Source organism: Anopheles stephensi, chromosome 3 (assembly GCF_013141755.1).
Source record: "Anopheles stephensi strain Indian chromosome 3, UCI_ANSTEP_V1.0, whole genome shotgun sequence".
Classification (NCBI taxonomy): Eukaryota; Metazoa; Arthropoda; class Insecta; order Diptera; family Culicidae; genus Anopheles; species Anopheles stephensi.
Window position 1 is genome coordinate 23007834 of NC_050203.1, and position 22985 is coordinate 23030818.

At 45.2% G+C, this 22985-nt stretch overlaps 5 protein-coding genes across 18 annotated transcripts; 2 read left to right on the plus strand and 3 right to left on the minus strand.

Annotated features, from left to right (window-relative positions):
• Window positions 1-124: 124 nt before the first annotated feature.
• Window positions 125-3968, plus strand: LOC118511278 (NFX1-type zinc finger-containing protein 1). Of its 2 annotated transcripts, none has more exons than XM_036054170.1 (6): window positions 125-438; window positions 516-1132; window positions 1210-2436; window positions 2508-3194; window positions 3261-3593; window positions 3663-3968. In XM_036054170.1, the coding sequence occupies exons 1-6, from the start codon at window positions 228-230 to the stop codon at window positions 3729-3731; spliced, it is 3144 nt and encodes a 1047-aa protein (XP_035910063.1). In that variant the 5' UTR covers window positions 125-227; the 3' UTR covers window positions 3732-3968. The 2 variants fall into 2 exon arrangements, with proteins under 2 accessions (XP_035910063.1, XP_035910065.1); XM_036054172.1 differs by lacking the exon at window positions 125-438 and having other exon boundaries at window positions 522-603; window positions 689-1132.
• LOC118511279 (protein SHQ1 homolog) lies at window positions 3709-5597 on the minus strand. Its single transcript, XM_036054173.1, has 4 exons — window positions 5384-5597; window positions 5132-5306; window positions 4367-5068; window positions 3709-4286 (listed from the first exon to the last, which is right to left on the minus strand). Exons 1-4 carry the CDS (start codon window positions 5536-5538, stop codon window positions 4035-4037), a joined length of 1284 nt encoding a protein of 427 aa, XP_035910066.1. The 5' UTR covers window positions 5539-5597; the 3' UTR covers window positions 3709-4034.
• Window positions 5598-5960: 363 nt separating this feature from the next.
• On the minus strand, window positions 5961-7413 carry LOC118511282. Its single transcript, XM_036054176.1, has 2 exons — window positions 6798-7413; window positions 5961-6602 (listed from the first exon to the last, which is right to left on the minus strand). Exons 1-2 carry the CDS (start codon window positions 7201-7203, stop codon window positions 6103-6105), a joined length of 906 nt encoding a protein of 301 aa, XP_035910069.1. The 5' UTR covers window positions 7204-7413; the 3' UTR covers window positions 5961-6102.
• A 166-nt stretch (window positions 7414-7579) lies between these two features.
• LOC118511280 (peroxisomal membrane protein PEX14) lies at window positions 7580-10264 on the plus strand. 2 transcript variants are annotated; one of them, XM_036054174.1, is made up of 5 exons: window positions 7581-8141; window positions 8255-8599; window positions 8869-9092; window positions 9185-9379; window positions 9497-10264. In XM_036054174.1, exons 1-5 carry the CDS (start codon window positions 7995-7997, stop codon window positions 9501-9503), a joined length of 918 nt encoding a protein of 305 aa, XP_035910067.1. In that variant the 5' UTR covers window positions 7581-7994; the 3' UTR covers window positions 9504-10264. The 2 variants fall into 2 exon arrangements, with proteins under 2 accessions (XP_035910068.1, XP_035910067.1); XM_036054175.1 differs by having other exon boundaries at window positions 7580-8141; window positions 9185-10264.
• A 2416-nt stretch (window positions 10265-12680) lies between these two features.
• LOC118511283 (CTD nuclear envelope phosphatase 1 homolog) lies at window positions 12681-22883 on the minus strand. 12 transcript variants are annotated; one of them, XM_036054181.1, is made up of 6 exons: window positions 22409-22517; window positions 20656-21349; window positions 15495-15752; window positions 15220-15402; window positions 14962-15156; window positions 12681-14580 (listed from the first exon to the last, which is right to left on the minus strand). In XM_036054181.1, exons 2-5 carry the CDS (start codon window positions 20758-20760, stop codon window positions 14965-14967), a joined length of 738 nt encoding a protein of 245 aa, XP_035910074.1. In that variant the 5' UTR covers window positions 20761-21349; window positions 22409-22517; the 3' UTR covers window positions 12681-14580; window positions 14962-14964. The 12 variants fall into 12 exon arrangements, with proteins under 12 accessions (XP_035910074.1, XP_035910082.1, XP_035910078.1 ...); XM_036054189.1 differs by lacking the exon at window positions 22409-22517 and adding an exon at window positions 22772-22857 and having other exon boundaries at window positions 13633-14580; window positions 15495-15743; XM_036054185.1 differs by lacking the exon at window positions 22409-22517 and adding an exon at window positions 22600-22851 and having other exon boundaries at window positions 13633-14580; window positions 15495-15743.
• Between the last annotated feature and the right edge of the window lie 102 nt (window positions 22884-22985).

Sequence of the window (22985 nt, forward strand, 5' to 3'; positions counted from 1 at the left end):
CTTTTTGTTGTCTATTTACATTGAGTTTTTTGTTGTTGTCATCAAGGTATATAGATATAGATAAATACATACACCTTGGTTATAATCGAAATAAACAATCGATCATGTCAAATTTGACACTTCTCCGTTGGCTTTTGTTGTGATACGGCAGCGCCTCCGATACGCCTCCGCGATAGTTTGATTTTTACGCAAATTGCAAGCAAAATATCGCAAAAACAACGCGTTAAATGTCTAAAGCTAAAAACCCGGAAGAAGATGATGATGATTGTGACGACGATTGGTTCAACAAGGATGAAGATGATTTTGTTGTAAACATACCTAACAAATCTGCTGCTGCTAAGGGCAATGGTGATGATGAAGGAGGCGCCAAAGAAGAAGCCACCGGACCGGGAACGTCCGTAAGGGAAATGTTGGACAATTTAAAGTTCGCCCTGAACGGTGAGTGTCGAGAGCGTTTTATCATGCATATCATTCGTTACATCTCCCCATTTTTTTTTCTCCCCCTGTATCGGTAGACGAAGGTGGCAATTATGTGGACTCGATCAAGCCCGCCGCATCGAGTCGAACGGCCAAGTTCGAGCTACCGAAAGGTGCGCCCGGCAAGTACGTACAAACCATTCCACTAACGAAGCTTACCAACATACTGGAAAACGAAACACTGTCAATGTTTGCCGATATTTACGTACAGAGGGAAGAATTTCTCGCCACGCTGACGAAGAAAACGTACGGCGAAGAGTTGCTGCTGGTGTTGATGAAAATTATGAACAGACTCAGCACGATTCCGCTGTACGAAACGGTCAAGCAGCTGTTTGAGATATTGGTGGGTCAGCCACAATTTTGGGACCAACTGCTCAAGTTTTTCCAGCAACCGGCCGAAGGAGAAAAGAAAAAGAAGAAAAAAAGCAAAATTGTTCGTCCGACCATTTCGCGGATTGATATGATGGATGTGCTGTTGAAGTTTGTGGCCGAAACAAAACTACACCTGCCGCTGTTACCCCAGCGTATGGTGGAGTTTTGTGATAAGTTGAGCCGAATCTCCTCACCGGACGATAAGAAACAGCTGGAACAGTTGCAGGAACTGATGGTACAAAACCACCAGCCGGCTGCAGAACGAACTACCAAGCAAATCAGTGTAAGTGTACCGATAGAGTGATGTGCGATTGTGCGCTGGTAATGATTTGGAAATATTTTTCTCGCTCATTTTACCAGATTTATCCTACCATCAACGATCTGAAGGATGGTGCTGCTCCCACGATGAATCTGCAGCAAAACATCGTGAAAGGAGCGTATCAAAACGTCAAACACTATCTCGCGGTTCATTTGAACCTGCTGAAGGAAGACTTTCTCATCCCGTTACGCACCGGTATGGAAAAATATCGAAAATTTGTCGAAAGGAATGGTCCTGGTAAATCTTTCGCCGGCGAGAACATTCGCGTGCACTGTCCGGTGAAGCTGTTACTGCCTAGCACCGTGAATCGGCGCACAGCAAAGGAGCAACTTATACTGGTCGATTTAGATCCGGCCGAGCGTGGCTATTCAGCCATTTCTGCCCGCTACAAACGATTAGCCCTAGCCAACACGAAGCGTTTCATGAACGGGTCGATGGTACTGTTCACCGACGGTCCAGAGCTGAACGAACTGGTAGTAGCGGTCATAAGCAATCGCGACCCGGCACAGCTGCTGAACGGATACATTTACGTGGAACTGATCCGGCTGGAGCGACAAACAGAACACGAACAGCCGGGTTACGATATGAACCTGTTCAACCGGCCCCTGTTAATGATTGAGAGTGAAATATTTTTCGAACCGTACCATCAAACGTTCAATGCGCTGGCCCGTTTGCGGGAAGATAATTTTCCGCTCAAATCGTACATTGTCGATGTAACCTTTCCGAGCAAAGGTTTGCCCGGGTACTTGTGTCAGGGTGGTGGGCACCTGTTCAACTACGACGGAATACCGTTTGATCTGAAGAAACCGGATGAGTGGCCAGCGGAAGCGTTGGCAACAGCAGCCGGGATGAACTCGTCACAGTACGAAGCGTTTCGTATGGCACTGACCAATCGCTTCACGCTGATACAGGGCCCGCCGGGTACTGGGAAAACCTTCATCGGCTTGCGGATCGTTGAAACGCTGCTGGCCAACACCAGCGAACAGATCCTTCTGATCTGTCTCACCAATCACGCGCTGGACCAGTTCCTGTGCGGAGTGACACGCTACACGGACAGTATCGTGCGGATGGGCGGCCAATCGAAGCACCCACTGCTGGACATGTACAACGTGAAGCAGCTGCAGGAGGACGAACGGATCGATCGGCGGTTGCGGATAAGTTATTACAATGTGAAGCAAGAGTACCTGAAGCTGGTCGAGCGGTTTGATGCATTGCAGCAGGAGCAGGAAACGTCGGACAGTTTGTCCCGGGCAATGGTTCAATGTATGGTAGGTCTGGGAAGCTCTCGTCGATGTCGACGTACAACAAATTTTCAGATAACTTTGCTTATTTTCTGCAGGAAGAATTGCTGAACGCTTCGCGACGGCTCAACGAACTGAGCCAGCTAAGCACACTGAAGCTGATACAGGGGTTCCGTGTGGTTGCTATGACGACAACGTTTGCCGCACGCAATCGTACCCTGCTGGAGCTGCTCCGTACACCGATCGTAGTAATCGAGGAGGCGGCTGAAGTGCTTGAAGCACACATTGTGTCCGCACTCACACGCTACACTGCCCAATGCGTACTGATTGGCGATCACAAACAGTTGCGCCCGACCACAAGCACCTACGTGCTGTCGCGCCACTATCGGATGGATTTGTCACTGTTCGAGCGGATGATTAACAACCGATTCAGCGTTGCCATGATGACCGTACAGCATCGAATGCGACCGGAAATGGCAGATCTTTTAAGGCCCACGATTTATCCTGCCTTGGAGGATGCCGGTTCGGTTGCCGACCGGCCGAATGTAACCGGTATGATGCGAAACCTATTCTTTTTGACGCATACCTGCCCGGAAGGAGGCGAACCGACGACGGATCTGACGGCCAGCGACGATGGTGGGATGGATGAAAAGTCGAAGAAAAATCTGTTCGAATGTCGATTTTTGCTCGCGCTGTGTGAGTATCTGCTTGCCCATGGGACGTACACCGCTGAGGACATTGTTATTTTGACCGCTTACAACGGACAGATGTTGCAGTTCGTTGCGGTAAGTTTTTCTCTATCGTCTGGTTTGCTCGATCGATCACTTTAAGTTGCGTATCTTCATCTACAGGAGAAGAAAGCCCGTCCCGCCCTGCACGGAATCCGAATTGCAGTCATTGACAATTACCAGGGCGAGGAGAGTAAGATCGTTCTGCTTTCGCTGGTGCGCAGTAGTGGTAGCGGACACGCGGCGGCTACCGATACGATCGGCTTTCTGGCACACGAAAATCGTATCTGCGTTGCGCTATCCCGTGCCCGGGAAGGACTTTATGTTGTAGGCAATATGACGCTACTGGCCAGGTGTTCAAAAATTTGGTCCACCATCGAGAGGAAGCTGCGTGACCAGGGCTCCATTGGTGATTCGATGCCACTGCAATGTGTGACACATGGCCAGGCTGTAGAGGTATGTGGATTTGTACAAAAAGGGTTTGAAGAGTGGCGCTTTTTTCTCAATACATTCGTTTTGTTTTAGGTGAAAATGCCCGAAGACTTTGGGCAATTCAAAGATGCAAGATGCATTTGTGGCATGCTTCAAACATAAATCTATAGATCTCTCCTATGCTGCTTTTGAAGGCAGAAGTGTGCGCCCGTGAAGGAAGGTATAACGTGTATTAATGTGACAAGAGCATGAAAAAGCTTCTTTATGTATAGGTTTTACAAAAATTTGACCAGGTCAAAGAATGATTAAAAAAAGAATGTATTTTATAACATTTAATTTGTTTGAAAAACAAATTTCTCTAAAACTGAATAAAACTATATATCTGCATAGTAAACCTGATTGGAACACGGTGTTTTTGAGTTTTGATTCTGAGATGAAGCGTTTGATTCAAAGGAAAAGTGGCGCTCAGCCCGACAGCTTGAGGTTCATTAGCTTTTCTAGCACGTTTTCACTTGGATTTGTATCTTCAACGGTAGCAGCAGATGATGATGACGATTCGTTATCGCTATCGCTACCGTCACTCTCGCTATCCGCCGTGTCGTAATCGTCCGAGTCGGTGAAATCCGATTCCTCCTGTGTAATAATGTCCTGCAGCAGTTTTTGGATCAGCTTTTCTTCACTAAACCCAAGAGCCGTGTGGTGTACGTCGGGAAGTATCTAAAGTAGGGGGAAACATTATGGTTATTTTATTACAACGCTAAACAATTCCACAGTCTCTAGTGGTAACCGTACCATACCTTTCGCATATCTTCGATACATTTCAACAAAATCTCTTCGTTTAATCCCAGCTCCACGTAGCGAACATAATCTTTGACAAAGTAGTGGTTCAGGACGGCACATTCCGTCGTCTTAAACGCTTCGTACGCGTGCATCAGCTGCCGCTGGATCCATACCTTTCGGTCTACGGAGGTTAGCCCGTTTATCACACCTTGCACACATGCCATTGCAATTTCTTTGTTCCTATAGTAAGGGTACGTGCAGGATCGTCGATAAAACGATCGTAACGTTTGCTGCACATCGTTAAACTCCACAAAGTACCCGAGCGTACCGGATATGCGGTGAATGTTGATGTGTGAATTTGCCTCATTCAGTTCATTGCTATTGGTTAAGCGATCGTAACCAACGGCAAGCAGTATATCGATCAAGCCGAGTACCAGTGGCTGGTGGTGTTCTTCGATGCCGGTGGTGTACGTTTCTTTGTTGCGTATCTTCTCATCTAGGATCACTCGTACCCGGTACGACTGGTCTTCGGTTAGTTGGCACGATACAGACGGGCTGTCCAGTGAAAGTCCCAGTCTGTCGATAGCAAACTGTATGTAGTCCATTCCGTAATGTTCACCGTGGAAATCGCTGTTTTCCGCCTCTTCCATCATTTCCCACCGTTGCGGGAGGCTGTATTTGTACGGGTCAGGAAGTACCTTCAGCTCTTGGCTTGTTTCCTGCAAGTCAGCATGTGAAAGGGGAACATGGGTGTTGCTTTAGCACCTAGCAGAAATATTTACCAGTGAAAGTGGGCCATTGTAGAGCCGGCCGAAACCGTAAGGGTAGGACGGGATTTCACTACCACCCGGTATAACGTCGTCAGCTAGAGGAACGCGAAACGATACCGTACTTTTCTCATAATCTATATGTTCGGGAAATGCTTTCCCAGGATGGACAGTGTGCGTTAAAGGGATTCTGAAAGACGGTAACATTCAATTGCAGAGCGATTTTGAACAGTATTGCGTTTGAGCAGGCAACGGCTTTTGTGTTACCTTGCATGATACGGCGCCGCCGTAAAGGTGCACTCTTTCGGGAAGATATTTAGCACCAGATTACTTTCATGTTCTAGATCTAGTTCCGGCAAGTTTAGTATCACTCGAAAATGATTCGATTCCAAAATTGTACGAAAACTTAAACTATCTTCCATTGTTGTAACGTGCAGTGGATTTGTTTTGTTTTGTTGATTGTGTGTTTTTTTCTTTTTGGCTGTCAACAGCACGTGCTTTTGCTGCATGGGCTACTATTGTACGGTCGTTTCGCTTAGCCGCCTGGATGACGAAGAATATTGAAATTAACGGTTGATATTGTTCGATGGTAGAAAGCATTGATTAAAAATATAAGCGATCTGTAAAATCAATTGGAGATATTTTTCATCGTTTCACACACCATAAATATTGCTGCTACTAGCCCTCTTACTCGGCACAAGCAATCCATTTGTGTATTATGCTGACACGCGTTTTCAAAGCGTGCCACTAACCATCCAGTATGGGAAATATGACACCGCTCGATGCAAGAAATGTGTTTGGACCTGGAGCAAATCCACCTCTCGAAGCTTAAGTCAAACAAAAATATTAGCAAAAGTTCACAGTTTATTTACCCCCTTTTCATTGCAATTCTGTTAGTATGGAATGCTTAGCATCGTCTAGAAATTCAATCCGTCTCCTTATGCATTGCATGCACTAAGTTAAGTGAAGTTCTTGTTCTTCTCTTTTCATTTAAATTTTCGATCCCTGTACAGTGGTTCCTTCAGTATTGCCTTATCCAAGGGATCATTGAATTCGTACCACATGCGCTGAAATTCTGCCGTGAACGGGTCGATCATGTCTGGCAGCGAGGTGTATGTCATGTTGTCCCAGTGTGTGATCAAGCCAGGGGACGTCCAATTGCTGGAACCGGCAATAAGAAGACCGTGCTCGGGCAGTGGATCAACTTCTCCGCGCGAGTTCGGCCCTTGCGGCCTACGTTTGCTTTTTGTCCGTGATTTTGTCTTCTGGCAGCGTGCACAGGAGCTACCGAATCGTTCCAACAGTCCAGCCCTATCGCTCAGCACAGCTTTGTCGAACAAGGTGTGCTGCATGTGTTTCGTCGGCTCACCGTATTCGGCGATATGGTACGCAATCAGACAACTGCCACAGTACCATTCCGTGTCGAGCAGGCAAAACTTGTGGTGCATCAGATGCTCACTTTTGTACTTATACTGTACCTTTATATCTACGAAAAAGAGAGAAAAATTATGTTAAACCTACATGATAGGTAAGGTATCGGTCGTAGAGCTGACTACTTTACTGCGCGTAAAATTAAGTCACAGAGAGCCAGTGATGGCAGGCCGAGACCCCTCGAGGTTGTAGTGCCAAGGAAGAAAAAGAAGAAGAAGATAGGTACGGGCCGGCTTTTTCTTGGCATTACCTTCATCGATGAGATCGCGCAGATAGGAACCCTCGTTGCCGACCATCGATTCGCATGTTACGACTCGCACCACTACCGAGCGTTTCTGCTTCGCCCGTATGACCGCCTCACTAATTTCCCGCACGGTGAAGATGTACATGGCCAGGCAGATGGATCTTTCCGCCCGATCGATGTACTGCACGATGCGGTTAATATGTTCGAACAGAAACTCTTGCGGGCTCGGCAAAGGGTGCAGTAGTTTGCGCCTGTTGACGAAGAATACTTCACACGACTTTGGTTTGGGTTTCGGAGCTTTCCGCAACCAAAGGTACAGTTCGTACACAATTTCCGACGACACAAACAGGAAGCCCCCGGCAACGAGCAATTTGCCGGGTTTGTTGTTAAGGAAGTTCACTAACGATTGCATTTCTGCATGCAACACTGAGGCCGGTACTAGAGCGCGCGCCGTACAGTGCAGCAGCACAATGGATGCTGGCTTTGGTGCAAGTAGTGCGGTGAAGGAAAAGATAAACAAGACATGGAAGACAATGTTGGCGCCTTTCTGAAGTCAAGTGCTGAAGATGTTTCTAAACTATCATAACAAATAAATAGCATCCTTTGCTGGAAGTCGTAACTGATGCGAAATTGTCCCGGAAATGTGTTTTACCACATAATACACACGTTTTTATAGTAAATATCTAATTCCATTCTTGTAGCCCCTTTTCGAACTGAAGTTTTAAACCCGAGCTTGTACCCTCAGGCCTCTGTTAGCTGTCAGATGGAATCTCTGAGGAATTGTGAGATTGACAGATGAAAACAGGAATGAAAACAAATAATTTTACTACGATTTCTCCAAATTTCTGTAAATACAGGTTTCGCAACAGCATTTCTTAGGTAAAACTAACACCTATTGGCTCAAAAAGCATTCAATTTCCCTTAGTAATAACGTGCAAATATGAAGGTGCAAAGTGCAAGTGATTTTTAGAAGCGATTTGTACCGGAAAACATCGGATTCATTGCACCATTTCGAGCTGCTGCATACCCCTTTGGCAGGACCCGTGAGTGGTAAAGCGAACTGTGTGTGGTGTGTGGTCTGGGGTGATAAGCGGCACACCACCAAATCCTTGCTGTTGCAGCTGATCGCTTCCATTATCAGTAGGCTTCGGGGGCTTCGGTTGACATATTAGAGTCAAGATTAATCTCTCGGTGAAAATCAATATGAGCGAGGGTAGCAACGAAGGCGCCGAGTCGCCTCCGGCCAACGGTGGCGTGCTGTCCGCGACGGCCACCGTAGCAACATCCGGCGAGTCAACAGCCGAGGTGGCCACTGCAGTACCACCGCCGTTACCACCGCGAGAACATTTGGTAGGTAGGATGGGGAAGGCCGTTCGTTCGCCCACGGAACAAAGGTCGTTCTTTGTGGCAGTGATTGACCCCGTTCATAATCAATGTTTTACCCCCCCTCCCTTCTGTTATAGATCGTTACTGCCGTAAAGTTCCTCAACAACCCGAACGTAGTTCGCAGTGCCATAACCAAAAAGCAAGCATTTCTTCGCTCCAAAGGACTGTCGGAAGACGAGATACAGATTGCGTGTGAACGGGCCGGTGTCTTTACGACGAATGCTGCTGCCATTCCGACGCAGACCGTCATCAGTATGGGTGTGGAATCGAGTGGTGTTGGCGGCGGGAGCGGTGGTGGTAGCTTCACCAAGCCCGGTTACCAGATTCAACCACGGCCAAACTTCCTTACCCGCATGAAGGACATGCTGAGCTCGGTCGCTCTGCTGAGCGGACTGATGTATGGTGTTTACTTGTTTTATAAGGTATTTAGCAGCCGTACTTTACCATTCCGCTGGCGATGACACAAAATAGGCTTTTCTGGTATAAAATATAAGAGACACACAATCTGCTTTCGCGACTCATCTGGTGATGGTGGTGGTGGGCATTTTTTTTTTTGCTTTAAATTCTTTCAATCACTTACTGTCATTTGAACTTTGCATCGGTCGCTATGATAACCGCGGTCTGATAAGTCTGATAGAGGGATCAATTTAAGTGTCTGTTTGTTTTACTTTTCTTTCTGTCGCCTTTTTAGAAATTCCTTGAACCGTTGCTGTTCCGCAGCAAAAAGAAGAAATCCGTCACCGAACAGCTGATCGAGCTGAACCAAACGATGACGGTAAAGATCGATACTCTGAGTGCCGAGCTTGGCAAAATTAAGGAAGAGCTAAATCAGGTCCATCAAACCAACACAACCGTGAAGGAGTTGGCCAATTTTAAGGGTGATCTTGATTCGATCAAAGGACTGCTGTTGAACAGGTTGGCTCTTTTGAGGCATTCACATTTTAATCGCAGACAATGCGCTAGATTGTTTCTAACGTTGGCTGTGTGGCTTCCTACTTCTCCGTCAGAAAACAATTCGCCGCACCAAACCTTCCCGTCGTTCCACCGTCGATTCCGGCCTGGCAGTTACGGTCCCAGCAGCATCAACCGGCCAGCAGCGAGGGTGAACACGACAAGCACGACGACAATGACACCGGATCGGGATCGGGTTCGAGCGAAAACGATGTCGTGCTGAAGAACAGCGACAGCAGCCTGGAGATTATGTAATGCGATACGCCCGCTCGAACGTGTATTCCATCGGCAACGCTGATGATGCGCAACGGTGTCGGCCATAATAACGATGAAAAACTGCATCTTTCTCCCTACCCCCTACTTTACAGATCGTAAACCTAAGATGCGTCAGGTGGATGCGCTACTACTATTGTCCGAAGCTCGAAGCTGGAATGGAACGGAAAGATACAGTGCCGGAAGGAAAGGTGGCCGGCTATGTGACTCTATACACACAACGGAAGCATTTTTTAAACGGCCGGGAAGGTAAACGACAGTGCGAACTGAACGGCCGCGAACATTTATTTGCATGATCGATCTCAAATCGGGGCAATTGTAAGGTTGAATAGTTGTTCCCTTCAATGGGCCCATCCTCTTGGAGGGAGGACAACTCTCTCAAGCTTTTTGTACTACTGTACTCTTCAATAGGTGAAAGCGTGTTGTGTGTTTAATTTTGTACATTTTTGTGTTTTCATTACCCGGTTGCTTCCAAGAGTCGACAACGACGACGACGTTCCGCAAGGTGAAATATGGTTTTAATTTTAGTAACTCCATCACAACCCAGTCCCAGTCAGTCATCAGAGCGTAAAGGAGGAGCGTAGTGGAATTATTCAGGTAGAAAGCTGTTTTTAATATTGGTAAATAGGGTTTTTGTTTTTCATGAAATGGAAAATGAACGGGAATTGCAAATGTTTTGCTTGTGTTTAAGCTATAAAGACTATTCTTCATTGGGACACAAAAAGGGGGTAACACACACACACTTCCAAGGGTGTAAGTAATGACTTAAAATTAGTATTTGAAACGGTTTGTCGACAAACAGAGTGAATGATGAGATGATGTACCTCTTAGTAGATGAATAAACTCAGTCAATCCAGTTTGAATTACGCTGCTTGAGGAAACGCCGTTGAGAAAAGGAAACTCGAAAATCAATCTTGTTTGGTTATCGCACGACTCACGAGTTGTTTGTGGACGAAAAAAACTGGAAGTCTCTAGAAGAGCTGATCTTCACCTAAAACTTGTTCTACGACTAGATGGCGGCCTATAATACAGAGGAAATCTAGGAGGATCACGCCAGAAGAGAGTATCAAGTTTCCGGTGACGTTTCCTCGGAGAATAACATAATCAGCATAATCTGAAGGTGAACTGGACTTGGAAATCGTCCATACTATGGGGTTCATGAATTCATACGATCCGTGGAAGAACTAAACGAAATGCTCTATGCAAGTCTGTAGTCCACGATGTCTTTTAAAGCAACCTCCGAGGGATAACCTCCTTTTACAGAGGATATCATCTACAAAGGACCTTATACTGTCGTGTTAAGGGGCTTGATGAGCATAAGGTCTAAGAGCCGCCGCATGCCTCCTGAAATCTAGATTTACCACAGCTACACGCATGAGTTCTGGACCGCGGAGGACGCCAATGCTCTCATATGCCATTTTCGAGCTGAGGGAACGATGGGATCCGGATGGCATTTGAATCCCGCTCCTGCCATGTGAAGACCGACGCAGTAAATAAAAGACCCTTCGATGCACAATTTTCATTTCATTATGGTCAATTGTTTTCCTTTTCTTTTACATTTTTTGTCACAATGGGTGTGTGTGTGTGTGCATTTTCCTTCACTGTACCATTTCCCATTGTCTCTGTGGTGCTTCTTCTTTAACGTCGTTCGGGTTGTGTTCGCCGGTTTTTGCTTGCTCTTTTGTAGACTTCTTGCTTACATATGTGGGGTTGCCCGCTTGTTTTACAATTCAGTTACCATTGCTAACAAGTACTATTTACATTTGTTTTCATTCCTCTCAATGCTGACCACAAACACCGGAACTATCGAATTGCAAAATCGATTTGTAAAGTTAAACTTACTAGTAATACGGTTTCCACGTTCCCCCACAACACCGCTTTCACATTTGTTTTCATCGTCAAGTTAGTTTTCTGTTGCTTTGCTGTATGATTCTGTTGTTCCGTTGTTTGGTTCGTGTTCGTTAGTTTGTCCTGTTTATCCATTCAGCCTCTTATTCAGTTGGACTGTGCTGGGTGGGGGGGGGGGCATAGCCACGCTGGTATGTTCTGGTTTATGGATTTAGTTATCTTCGCTTATCGCTTTTCAATCGTACAAGAGTTTTGATGAGTGTGCTGTTAGATGATGCTTATTATCATACGCGAAATGCGGTGTGTATGCAGCATGACTTCCAAGCTTCCAATTCTTGTTCAACATTTGTTGCGTTATAGATCCGCTAACACCGTGTCTGTGTCACATATAGTCGAACCAACATGGTCTGCAATCGAATTCGACCTTTTGGTGTGTGTGTGTGTGTGTGTGGAGAGGATGTGGTGTCCAATTTACATGGTGCAAACGGCATCGGATAGTTGGCCACAAAACACCACACACCCCGATTCACCGTTCTTCCTTTCTCATTGCAGGGTTTCTCAGGCTAGTTCAAGATTGTAAAACACTATATGTCAACAGCACATTCCCACTCCATACAATACCAACTCGACAATGGAAAATGCCTAGTTGACGGATCTATTTTTAACACAATGTTTATATGCTGTTTGTATTACTTGGTTTCGCACTAATAATTCCCGTATCATTTCGATTGATTCTTATCAATTTGGGGTAGTATCCAGTGACCGATCCAAGACCGGAGAGATCGAATCCCATCTAGGCCGCCTCTCTACACGCAAGACTGTGTGCCTATCCAGCTAGGGGGGAAAGATGTCGAAGAAAGAAATGGTTGACCCCGAGTCCTTTCGAGGTTGTGGTGCCAAAGAACAAGAAACAGAAGAATGCTTTATGGAATAGCAAAAGCATTAAAGCCAGGCTACATGATGCAATATGTCAAAAAGATTTCGCTAAAAAGAGGGGGGTGAATATGTGAAATCTATACGTCAAAAAGATCTCGCCTCCTCGAGCTGAAATCTCGGATAGATTTCGTTTCTCTCGAGTCCTCTCTCTCCGTTGCCATGCGTTGCCATGGTAGTTTTCGGTTGAAGAGAGAGATAGATAGAGAGATGTTTTTGGACGTAAAAATTTCGCCAATCCCCCCCTTTAAAGTGAAATCTTTTTGACATCTCGCATCATGTAGCCTGGCTTTTAATATATGCTGGTTGACGGATATTGCGTTACAATGTTGAACTGGTCTGAGAAACCCTGCATGCAAGTTTTGCTCCTTCGCAATCGGCTTGCGTTTGTTCTCCTGCACGTTCTCTTTGGATTGCGCATTGAGTTTTAGTTTTTTTTTGTTACTTAAATTGCTTACATTAGATTTATGTTTGCAGCATCATCATCATTATTTCGCCAGCAACTTACGTCATGATATTATTATTTTGCTTACTTCATTTGTACCGTGTTTCTATGTGTGTGAGTGTTGTCGCGTTTGCTTACGTAAATATTATTATTTGTTTACTCCTCACCACTTTTAACATGTTCCTTCTCTGTGTCGTGTGGTTGTAAGTAATGGGGGCAACGTGATTCTTTTCCGTCTTGACCAAATTGTAGCTCGATCTCGATGTCTTTTATGCAAATTTTTAATGTGCTGCTGATTGGTCGCAATCCAATAGAACATGTCACAGATGGAAGAAATTTTACCCCGCGAAATAAAAAAAAACTGTAAAGAAGAAACTACAATCCAACAAATCAATTGTATAGTGAGTTCACTTGTCTGTGGGCCGCAATAATACACCGTGGCAACGTAACCTACATAAACAACGGACCGACAACTATTTATCCGGGGAGCACCCTATTGCTGAGAGTGATTGAGCAAACGAAACTAGCTAGTTTTCCACGGATCCGAAGCCCGTGTGTACTCGAGGATCGTGCTAGCGTTCTTAGCGTATGAGGTACACCAGGTCTTTCTGTCCCATCCCATCTTTTGGACCATCGCATGTGCCATCGATGCTTGGTTTGAATTCGTTGCGAGTGTCTCTCTTCGCTTGGGTCGCTAATCTTAATTACTACTGTGTCGTTCCGATGGCGCAATAAACATAGGATTTGTATGTCGCATAGACAAAACAACATTTCGACAACTCTGGCTTACAAATTTAACAAAAGCAAGAGAATATGATTTCTCTCTTTCCCTCCTTTGTCTGGGTTGGCTGGTGGTAAAGGCTGATAAAATAAGTGCTAACTTTCGTAGAAAATTAACCATACTTCCTGATTGAAGAACGATCCGCGTTCGATGCAACCTCAAGCCTCAATAATACGTTTGTGTGTGTACACACACACACATTTCTACCACAAACCCCACGCATGTTCGGAAACGGAACCGAATTTTAGTTCTCCGTTTTTATTCACACCAAAAACACACAAAACAAAAACGTTGTAACGTAATATTTTAATCGATTGTGAACGGAGAGCAGCCTCGTACATAATGATAAAGCAAAAAAAGAAGACGCATTGATGTATAAATCCCATAAACACTACTATTTTACACAAGACAATATTTTCAAAGCAAAAAAAAAACAATAAATTTGCGAGCAAAACACCTAATTATCAACCGCGTTAGAATGCGGTTTTAAGTTTCGCTACACAAATGGTGAGAAAAAAAGATGAAAAATGTTTCAACCTATTTTATGCCGCTTTCGCATCGATGGTTCGCATCAGTCGTGAACTATGCGGTAGTTGTTATAGAGGGATAAAATAATAACAAGAGATTTGGCGCACTGGCGCCATATAGCACTCCCCCCACACGGACTGCGAGGGATCAATCATCATCACACATCACCAAGTGCTAATTTTTGTTGCAAGTAGGAATCATACCCCGTTTGCCGGAACCTACCTTACCCTCCTTTTGCAAAGAGTAACCGAACGAACAGGTTAGTCTTCACAGTTTGCGCTATTCTCGCTTCCTTCTCGTTACTGTTTTCACAACTTCTAAAGCGTTCAATGTCAGCGATTCTGTTTTGCTCGCTTTCTTCGCACGTTATTGTGGGATGGTGAACGGTTTCACGCTTGCAAGTTAGATGGCAAACCTTTCTCCTGCCTTTGAATTGCTACCCCGTTTTTCCTGCAATGGTTCCGTTCCGTTCTGTTTGGGGTGTAACGAAATTCACAGTACCACTCGTTCATAGGCAAAAAATGCACAACAACGCCCACCCACCTTCACTCTAGAGGTAAGTAATCATAATTCTAGAATAAAATAAAAAAGTATTTGTAAGATTTTAGAAGTCTCACAGCGCACCATAAAAAGTTGATCCAATTCTGCAAAGAAAAACGAGCGAGGGGGGATAACAATTAGTGGGCTGTGTGGTATTGTACATTTGTAATTAAAAAATATAACATTAATTTTAATGGTATAAAATGAAAATCCTGGAGATGATTTGGTCGGCTCTTTAGGTGAAATGGTAAACTAAGCTAGATGTCATTGCAGATGATTTTAAAAGATTTGCAACACGTTAGGGACTTAATGGCACTTCTCGATACCACAGCATAAGTTGACTTCAAAATGCTATTACATTTCGAGTAATAGGTTCTCAACTGGCAGTGCCTTAAAAGTGCCCTACAAAATTGTTGGAATTCTTGTTAATAACTATCTTTGAAAAAAAAAACAATCCCTAGAACCTATAATAAAACGGAGCTCACCTGCTACCACAAACGATGTAGGTGTAGGTTGCGGGACAGCACCGATCTCACATCGTTCGTAAACCGGAGCGCGTCCAGCAGTGGCAACAGGGACAGCAGGCAGATATCCATCGGATCGGAAAACCACGATTTGATCGGTATTGCGTTGTTCGGGAAACATCGGTATGCACCCGGCGAATTGTCGATGATGAATATCTGCAACGAAATAGAATGCAGCGATGTAGCAAACAATAAAGTGGCTCTCTGGCTGCGCCATACTCTATTAAGATCGCTGCATATCGCTGACAGGTCTTTGGTGTACGAGCCGAAATCGGGCGTACAGTGCTGTCGGTAGTAGCGTCGTCGCAGGATGTTGCGCCCGTTGTCTAGCTTATCGGCTACGGCTGCACCGTAGATTTCCATGCTGGCGGTAAACACGACCAAATCGTACCATTGCGACACCTTGGAACAGGGAAAATAGAGAACCACCGCAGGATATTAGATTACAGCGCTCGGGTGGGCGTGAGGGCTCATGCATGCGTTCGAGCACTTACAATGTCCAGGAAGTAGTCGACGTGGGGCCGCTTGTGGACGAAAAACCGTACCGGATGGCGGTCGATCGTCACCTTGACCGTGAAGTCGTGGGGCGTGCCCGGTTTGACCATGTTGCGGGGCATCGCGTCGTGATGCGAGTGAATGAGCGTTTCGTCCAGGTCCAGCACCAGCGTCTTCCGCTGGACCATACTCAGCCGGTGCCGCGAGACCGGCGACAGGGGAAACAGCTGATATTTCACCGGTTGATGCTGTACAAACTAAGGTAGTTAAAATTATCGTTGAAGAGAAAATCATAAAAGCGTATCATTTCGCAGGTGGTGGTGGTGGCGGTGGCGTTTACAGTGAGCGGTGTGGAGTGTGTGTGTGTGTTGGTAAAAAGGGTCATTCGGTGTAGCATGGTTTGAAAGGAACAGCGCGTCTACCCCGTCCGCCAGAACATGACTAATGTGTCGTAATTTCGATCTCAACTCAAGAAACCTATACAAGAGCGCATGCACTCTAAGCAGAAGGCAACAAGGAGCTTCAGCATGGCAAAGTAAAAAGTAAATCAAGTCATAGGAAGCATTAAATTACGGCAAACACCGTTGTCCGCATGATAATGTGGTGCAGCAGTAACAGCGGCAGCACGTGGCCCGATTGTTTGTTCATGTAGTACCGGAATATGTCACAGGAATCTGTAAGCGGACATTGAGTGAGTGGCGTTCCCAGAACCTATTAAAATGTACTGCAGAGCATACATTTACATACCGGTGATTAATGCTTCTATTTTAATCAATGTACAATTACACAAGGATTTTACAGAAAATTCAAATGCGCTGAGTAACGTGCAGCGGAATAATAAAGTCGAGAGCGGTAGAAAGTTGGAACTTCCTGGGTACAAATTGATTCTTCTGCCTTTGCGAAATGTAGCGAAGTTTTGAAGATAGCATAGGACAAAAGTAAATATTCAAGTTAAAACTTGCTCTCCTTTAGGTTACAATAAACGGCCTCTTCAATCTCAACAATGGACAAGCAACAAGCTTTTGGAGATGAGGATTCCTGGAACGATAACATCGGTTAAGATGTTTTTAACTTGATTAAGACCTGAAGTAGATGTGGCATAGTATAATACTTCCATTTGGCTCTTCCCCAGGAACAGGACTTCTTTTCTGACATTATCTTGTTGGAAGGTGGATTGTTGTGGAAAACTATTAACTAAATTGGGCAGTTGCAAGCGCAACGTTTTTGCATCTTTACAACAAAAGCTCTCTCTTTCCAATTATATGACCCTTAGCTTACAGATTACTTAAAATCATCATTCAGTTCAAATAGTAATGATACAACTGTTCTCGCTTTTTCTTAAGTTAGGGATTGTCTTCATTATAGTTTTCTTCAGTCTCTCTTTGTAGTTGTTAAACAAATCGTATTTATTTTTCCTCTTCTACTTCGCTCGGGCTCTACAATCTCAAGAGGTTTCGGCCACCCATTACTGGCTTCCGTGAGTTAGTTACCCCGTATAGCGGAGAGTCAGTAGTTTACAAAAAAAAAGCAAACCACGACCAGGGACAGACGACATACTCAGCAAAGGTTAAAATTAGATCATATTGGCACTAACTGAATGAACGGCTTACAGACAAGTGCTCCCCTGCCACACGATTATGATACCCTTGCCGAGAGGTTTTGGTGACTATTTTACGGGTTTTAGGGTAAATGTGTACGTGTCGAATGTCGGTATTTAACCGACAATAGAAAACAATATTCAGCTGTTATTAAAACAAATTAGTAATACCCTGCATATATTAGCATATTGACTAGATAAAGGGTTCAGGCAGGCAAAACCCCCTTTCCCGAACATCCAAAAAGCAGAGTATTTATATATATTTAGAACGACTACTGCCCCAAAACAACCATAACGAGGTATACATTGTCTTCCCTTCTCGAATAAGCCCCGTGGAATCATGAATGAACGACCCACGGTCAAGGAAACCAATTTAGTAAGTAAGCACCTTAGAGGCGCGAACGGTTTGTTTATACATTCGATTTGCAGCTCGGTCACAAACAAACAGCGGGAAATAAACCGCGATGAGACAACGCACACACACACGCATGGTAGGGAAGTGTGTTCACATCGTCGCGGCACCCTACAGATGCACGTGCTGCTGGTGTACCAGGGCGATGGGGACCAGGGTGTGGATGATGGATCAGGGTGGCGCGAGTTTGTCTGGCTTTCAAACGACGCACGCCGATCGCGTTGTCATTTTTAATAGTCGGTAATCGAAGAACGACTCATTGCACACACATCGAAATGGGATCGCGACGCAATCGCGTTGTGTAATGGGGTGGAGGAGTTGATGGTGGTAGCGATGTATGTACCGTGACCTATTCGCAATGGTCCACACCACGTTGGACGTGTGTACGGTACGGTGACCACAGACTACATACACACACACACGCACGCACCAAGCGGACATTGCGACGGATGCAATTAAAGTGCAAGTGGAATCGTCGTGGTGGCGGCGGGTCAATGGATAAGCGATTGGTTTCAGCAATTCGTTTGCCCAGCCACTCCAGTGCATAACCCACCACCCGGCTGTTGGAAGTTGGCTAAGGGGGTAATTTAATTCAAATGCGCCAGTATCGTCGTACCGTCCTTCTGCAGTTGGTACTACGGGTTTCTCTGTTGCACCGTTTTTAATCGTTGGTTTCGCACCCTGTGCACCGGAACCGAGTGATTAACCGATGCTGGATCGAACAAATTCGCGGTAGAAACAAGCGTTAATCATTTGCAAAACACCTTTGGTTAATATAAAATATTTCTTTTTGATGGACAAAAACCACGGGGTTACTACACACGAAAATAGGATTTTTCCAATCAAAAACATCCATCACATTTTCCGGGCCATTCAGGACCAACCATAAAACGCCAACTGCAGTGCGATTGCAGTGCGATCGTGCTGCACTCCGATCGAAGCTGCTAGGGCCCATCACTCAACAAAATCTAGCCGATGGTGGCAGCAGGCATTGAACGCTACGCGGCACAAACGCAATCCAAACCGCGTTTTTGCCATGTTTTAGACACGAAATAATGGAGACGAGCCATATCGGCTGTGCCAGATATGCGGGACGTCAATCATGCTAAGCGAATCACGGACCCCTTCCTTCGTCATGATGCATTTGTGTGCTCGATGCACTTTCGAAGTACCATCCACCATCCCGGAATGGGGGGTTCTAGGGGATTTTAATTTATCATTTATCAAATTAAAGGTGAGCACTGGCAGGCTTGTTCTGGTTTGTTCGAGTTATCAAGCAGCTGTGGCGACGCCTCTGACCTGATGCCGTGTAGGTCACACATTAGTCAGCATGACGGGGTAAGTTTTGGTGCGTATGGGCATCGTCCATACATATATTTGCCACAACAATCAACGCAATCGGGGGACGTGTACTCCTCCGGGTGAAGGAGAGAAGGTGTATCGTGAGGTATGTAACGCGATAAGAGCATTTTTAATTACATCAACTTACACCGCGTTGGATGTTTTCTGATGAGTCCAACGAGATGAACGACAGTGAGAGGAGCGATCAAAGCTACGCTTGTTATTAAATTACACGATAAGCTAATTAAAGTGTTTGTGCTGGTATCACTCAACACCAATAAAGAGCGTAAGAAGATTAAAATTGATATTATTTTTAGTATATTTTTTAAATTAATATCGAAACCAGTAAACACTTTCAAATAAATGTTCTTCTATGCCTTTTTCATTTTTCTCTTTACATGACAGCAGCAAGCTAAGTTTTGCACATTTTTAGACTGGAATAATCATAAATCAATTCATCGGTTTATGGAGAAAAAAAAATCCTTGTAACTGACAAAACGAATCGAGGACATGCTACGTCAAAAATGTATTGTTAGACGGACTGGTATGCAAGCTGCTTTCGCAATATCGAGACGTTAGCGATCTGGTGATCCTCCGTATTGGACATCCTATGTATGGGTAAGAAGGAATTCCTTTTGAGGTTTGCCAAAGATTATACTGGTCGATGCTGTGGCAAGTTCTACGTGAGATTTGCTTCAAGTGTACAATCTGTGCTTATCTTCACGCGATCTTGTCCGCGATATTCTTTAATGTTTCGACACAGACACTCAGGCCCCTGGGTGCAAGATACAGAACTGTTTTTGATGACTTTTTTAACCAACAAGAACGCCAGGTGTTAAGGATCTAGGACCCAATTCGATGTTTTGTTTGTCCTTTAGCAAGGAGAACATAATGCTCAGGAGTTTTTCCGACTATTTTGCCTATAGCGGCTCCATCTGATGAAATGAGGAAGATGTACTGGACAGACGTGATACAAAAGACGATATACATCCATGGAGCAATTTCAAGGCGAGGCGATGGAACAGTTGATCCTTGGCAAAAGCCATTGCTATCATCGGGTGAAGAATCTTGATAATCAGTTTCACTTTTTCAAACGATCTCAAGCCGCTTCTGTCCCTTCTAATCTTCTTTTGGCTCAAATAAACAAAACAAAATCTTCCCAATGAAAATAAGATCAAAACAAAGAGCAAATGGTACAAGGGTTCGGATGGTGGATCAAAGAATTGCTGTTGATCTTACGATGTTCCGAGCATCTTCGTGAAGAGCAGAAGCACATGTGGGCAACCAGCAAAACAACCAAGCAAGCCGAGCGTATTTTGACATGTTTGTTTCGCGATCACGATTTTTCGATGCCGAGTCAACAGGGAAAGAAGTTTGTCGGGTAGATTTTCCTGTTTTTGCTGCGGTGCTAAAATTATGTATCGCGTGCAGGCACGCTGGTATCATGTGTCTGCGGGTGTATAAAAGTACAGCGAGATACATCAGACGGTTCTCATCTTGCTATTGCGGTTTGTTTATTGCCCAAACGGAGTCCGATGATCTTTTTTGATTCAGAAGGAAAATGTTTGAAGCACAGCTTTGTTAGAACATCGCTCTAGGTGTTAAAAATCAAGCTAAGCCGCAACTTTCAGTACCGTCGAATTATGACCGCAAATTTTACCAACCCCACCATATGCTTTTTTGTTGTTTTAAAAGTGGGTTGTGTGTTTTTTAGTGTGCTACTGCTACTGAACGCAAATAAAAAAAAAACTTGCCGAAAAAGAATTGTGTCTGTGTTTTAATATTAAAAAACAATCTATTGAACACTTACCGCCCGCACCTGCCGGTTGAACATGTAGCAGATACACGTCCATATCTTCGACGCCAGTACGAGAAACGCGCGAAAGTTCATTTGAAAGTATGACAACATTGGCATTCTCAGAACCACCGAGGGTCAGCGCATAAAGTCCGGGTTGGTAGCGTTCCTCTTAGCTGCCAACAATTATGATACGGTGGCGATTGTGTTGTTGATGCTGCTGCTGTGGTGTCCTCTACTTGGCGGAAAGCCGTCTCCTGAGGTGCATTAGGTCAGGAAGACGATTGGTTTTTGTTATGGTCGCCCGGAATACTGTCCTGGTCTTTTGGCGACGATATTTCTTTCAGCCTTATGTGTTGGATTGTTGTGCCAAACAAACAACAATGTGCCGGTGTCTCGCTATCGGCTTTGCCGGAACCGGCTTCTAAGCCGCAAACACACACACATACACGCACACAAACTAACGCACACTCACACACATACGCATACACAAAAAACAAACGCACAGAAAAGCGCGCGCACGCGGTGGACACTACAGCACTTGTCCTTTCCTTGTTCTTGTGTTGTGTGTTGTCCTTCACTAATTGTTTCCGTTCATTCCTTCTTCGCACACGTTTCGGGCCATTTGACCGACAATTATTATCATCACGCACCACAATCCGTCACAGCGAAGTAACCATGTTTTCGTGCGCGTTTTCTGTTCCGGCGTCTGTGGTGAGAAAGAGAGAAGAGAAAATGATCAGTTATGCAGATTGATTGCTTGCTGCTCGTCGACTAAGAATGACTATCCAAGGAGGCCAGGCAACATTCATGGCAACTGAAGGAAACAGTAGAGCTACAACAAATGCGTAGATGCGTAGCCTGTGCTGGTAGTAAATATGCTAATCGCATGTCAAATATGCTCTCGCTCCCGCTAGTTCGCGCTCTCGCAAGGACTGCTGATGGGGCGTGGGAAAAGTAAACACACACCCCCAGCAAGGATGTGACCTCCATCGGTACACGGTCCATGGTAACTGATGGAACGTTGGATTTTAGTTTTACAAAACCGTACATAGAGCACAAGGAAAGATCGACCTTTATCTCACAGTAGGCACAGTCAGTGCACAACGCTTCTTTTTGGCTCCTTTCGGCCTTCCTATTTCGCACACATACATACACGCGCGCTAACTTCGTGTGCACGCACTTGCAGAGCATACTCACACAACGCTGCTGACAAACAAGTACACAACACACCACATTCAAAAGGCGAAGCAAAGCAGAGCAAGCAAAAAAAAAGGGTAAGAAAACCCGGGACAGGAGCGCGCAGATTCCACAAGACGCCCGACACGCGAGGCGAGAAAATCGAAGAGAGCAGAGGGACACGTGGAGGCAGGATAGAAAATAGCTTCTGCTTCTTCTCCCTCTTAGCCATCTCCTTCTGCTTCATGGTTCCGGGAATCGCGCGATGCTTTTAGCCGTCTAGGAGAAGTATCACGTATTTAGCCGTTCATCCTGTGCGGAATATGCTGAAGATAACTGTGATAACCTGCGAGTGCGTGAGCATAGCATCGTACCATGGTTTTACCTTCAAGTCTGTGAGAGTGTCGGATAAGAAGCGAAATGAATGCAAAAAAAAACGGGACGAATCTTTTCTCAAAAGATTTTGCACCTTCCGAGTAGTGCCCCAATCTTGCGATGTGTGTGGTGTGGTTTATCTTCTTAACCGCGCTCGAAGTTTCCTTCAGATCGATTGCACACACAGAAACAGCAGCACAAGCAGGCAGCGTACCTTCTACATTACTTTGGCAACGGAGAAAGCGCATACGCACATACACACACGCACAGGCAGACGGGCCGGGACGGGGCACGAATCCGACGGCAGCCCTACACGCCGCCGCACTTTTTAATCTTGCAGGAATAGCACAATTTTGCCTATTTTTGTGGGGTCGCAGAATTTTCACGCACTTTCCGTTCACTCACCCCTACACTCGCCGCCGTCGCTTCCGCGCACACAGCAGGGTACCCACCACACGCGGACCCGAAACGTGAACACAACACTTTTTGGCGAGCACAAATGCGCTCAACAGCTCCTCGGCCTTTTTGCTGCTTTTCTTGATTTTTCAATTATTGGATTAGGGAGAAGAAAATATACCGCTCTTGTCGGGGCGCCGCGATGAAAGCAACTCTGCCTGTTCTTCTTCCTCTTGACGTCGGCGATTCACGTAGCAAAAATGAAATGTCAAACGTTTGCGCGAGAGAGCGAGCGAGAGCGAGAGAGCGGCATAACGAGAGCTGTCAAAAAATTTGAAATGAAAGATGAAGCTGTTATCGAGATCCGTTTGATTTATTATTTTTTGCTGTTCAGT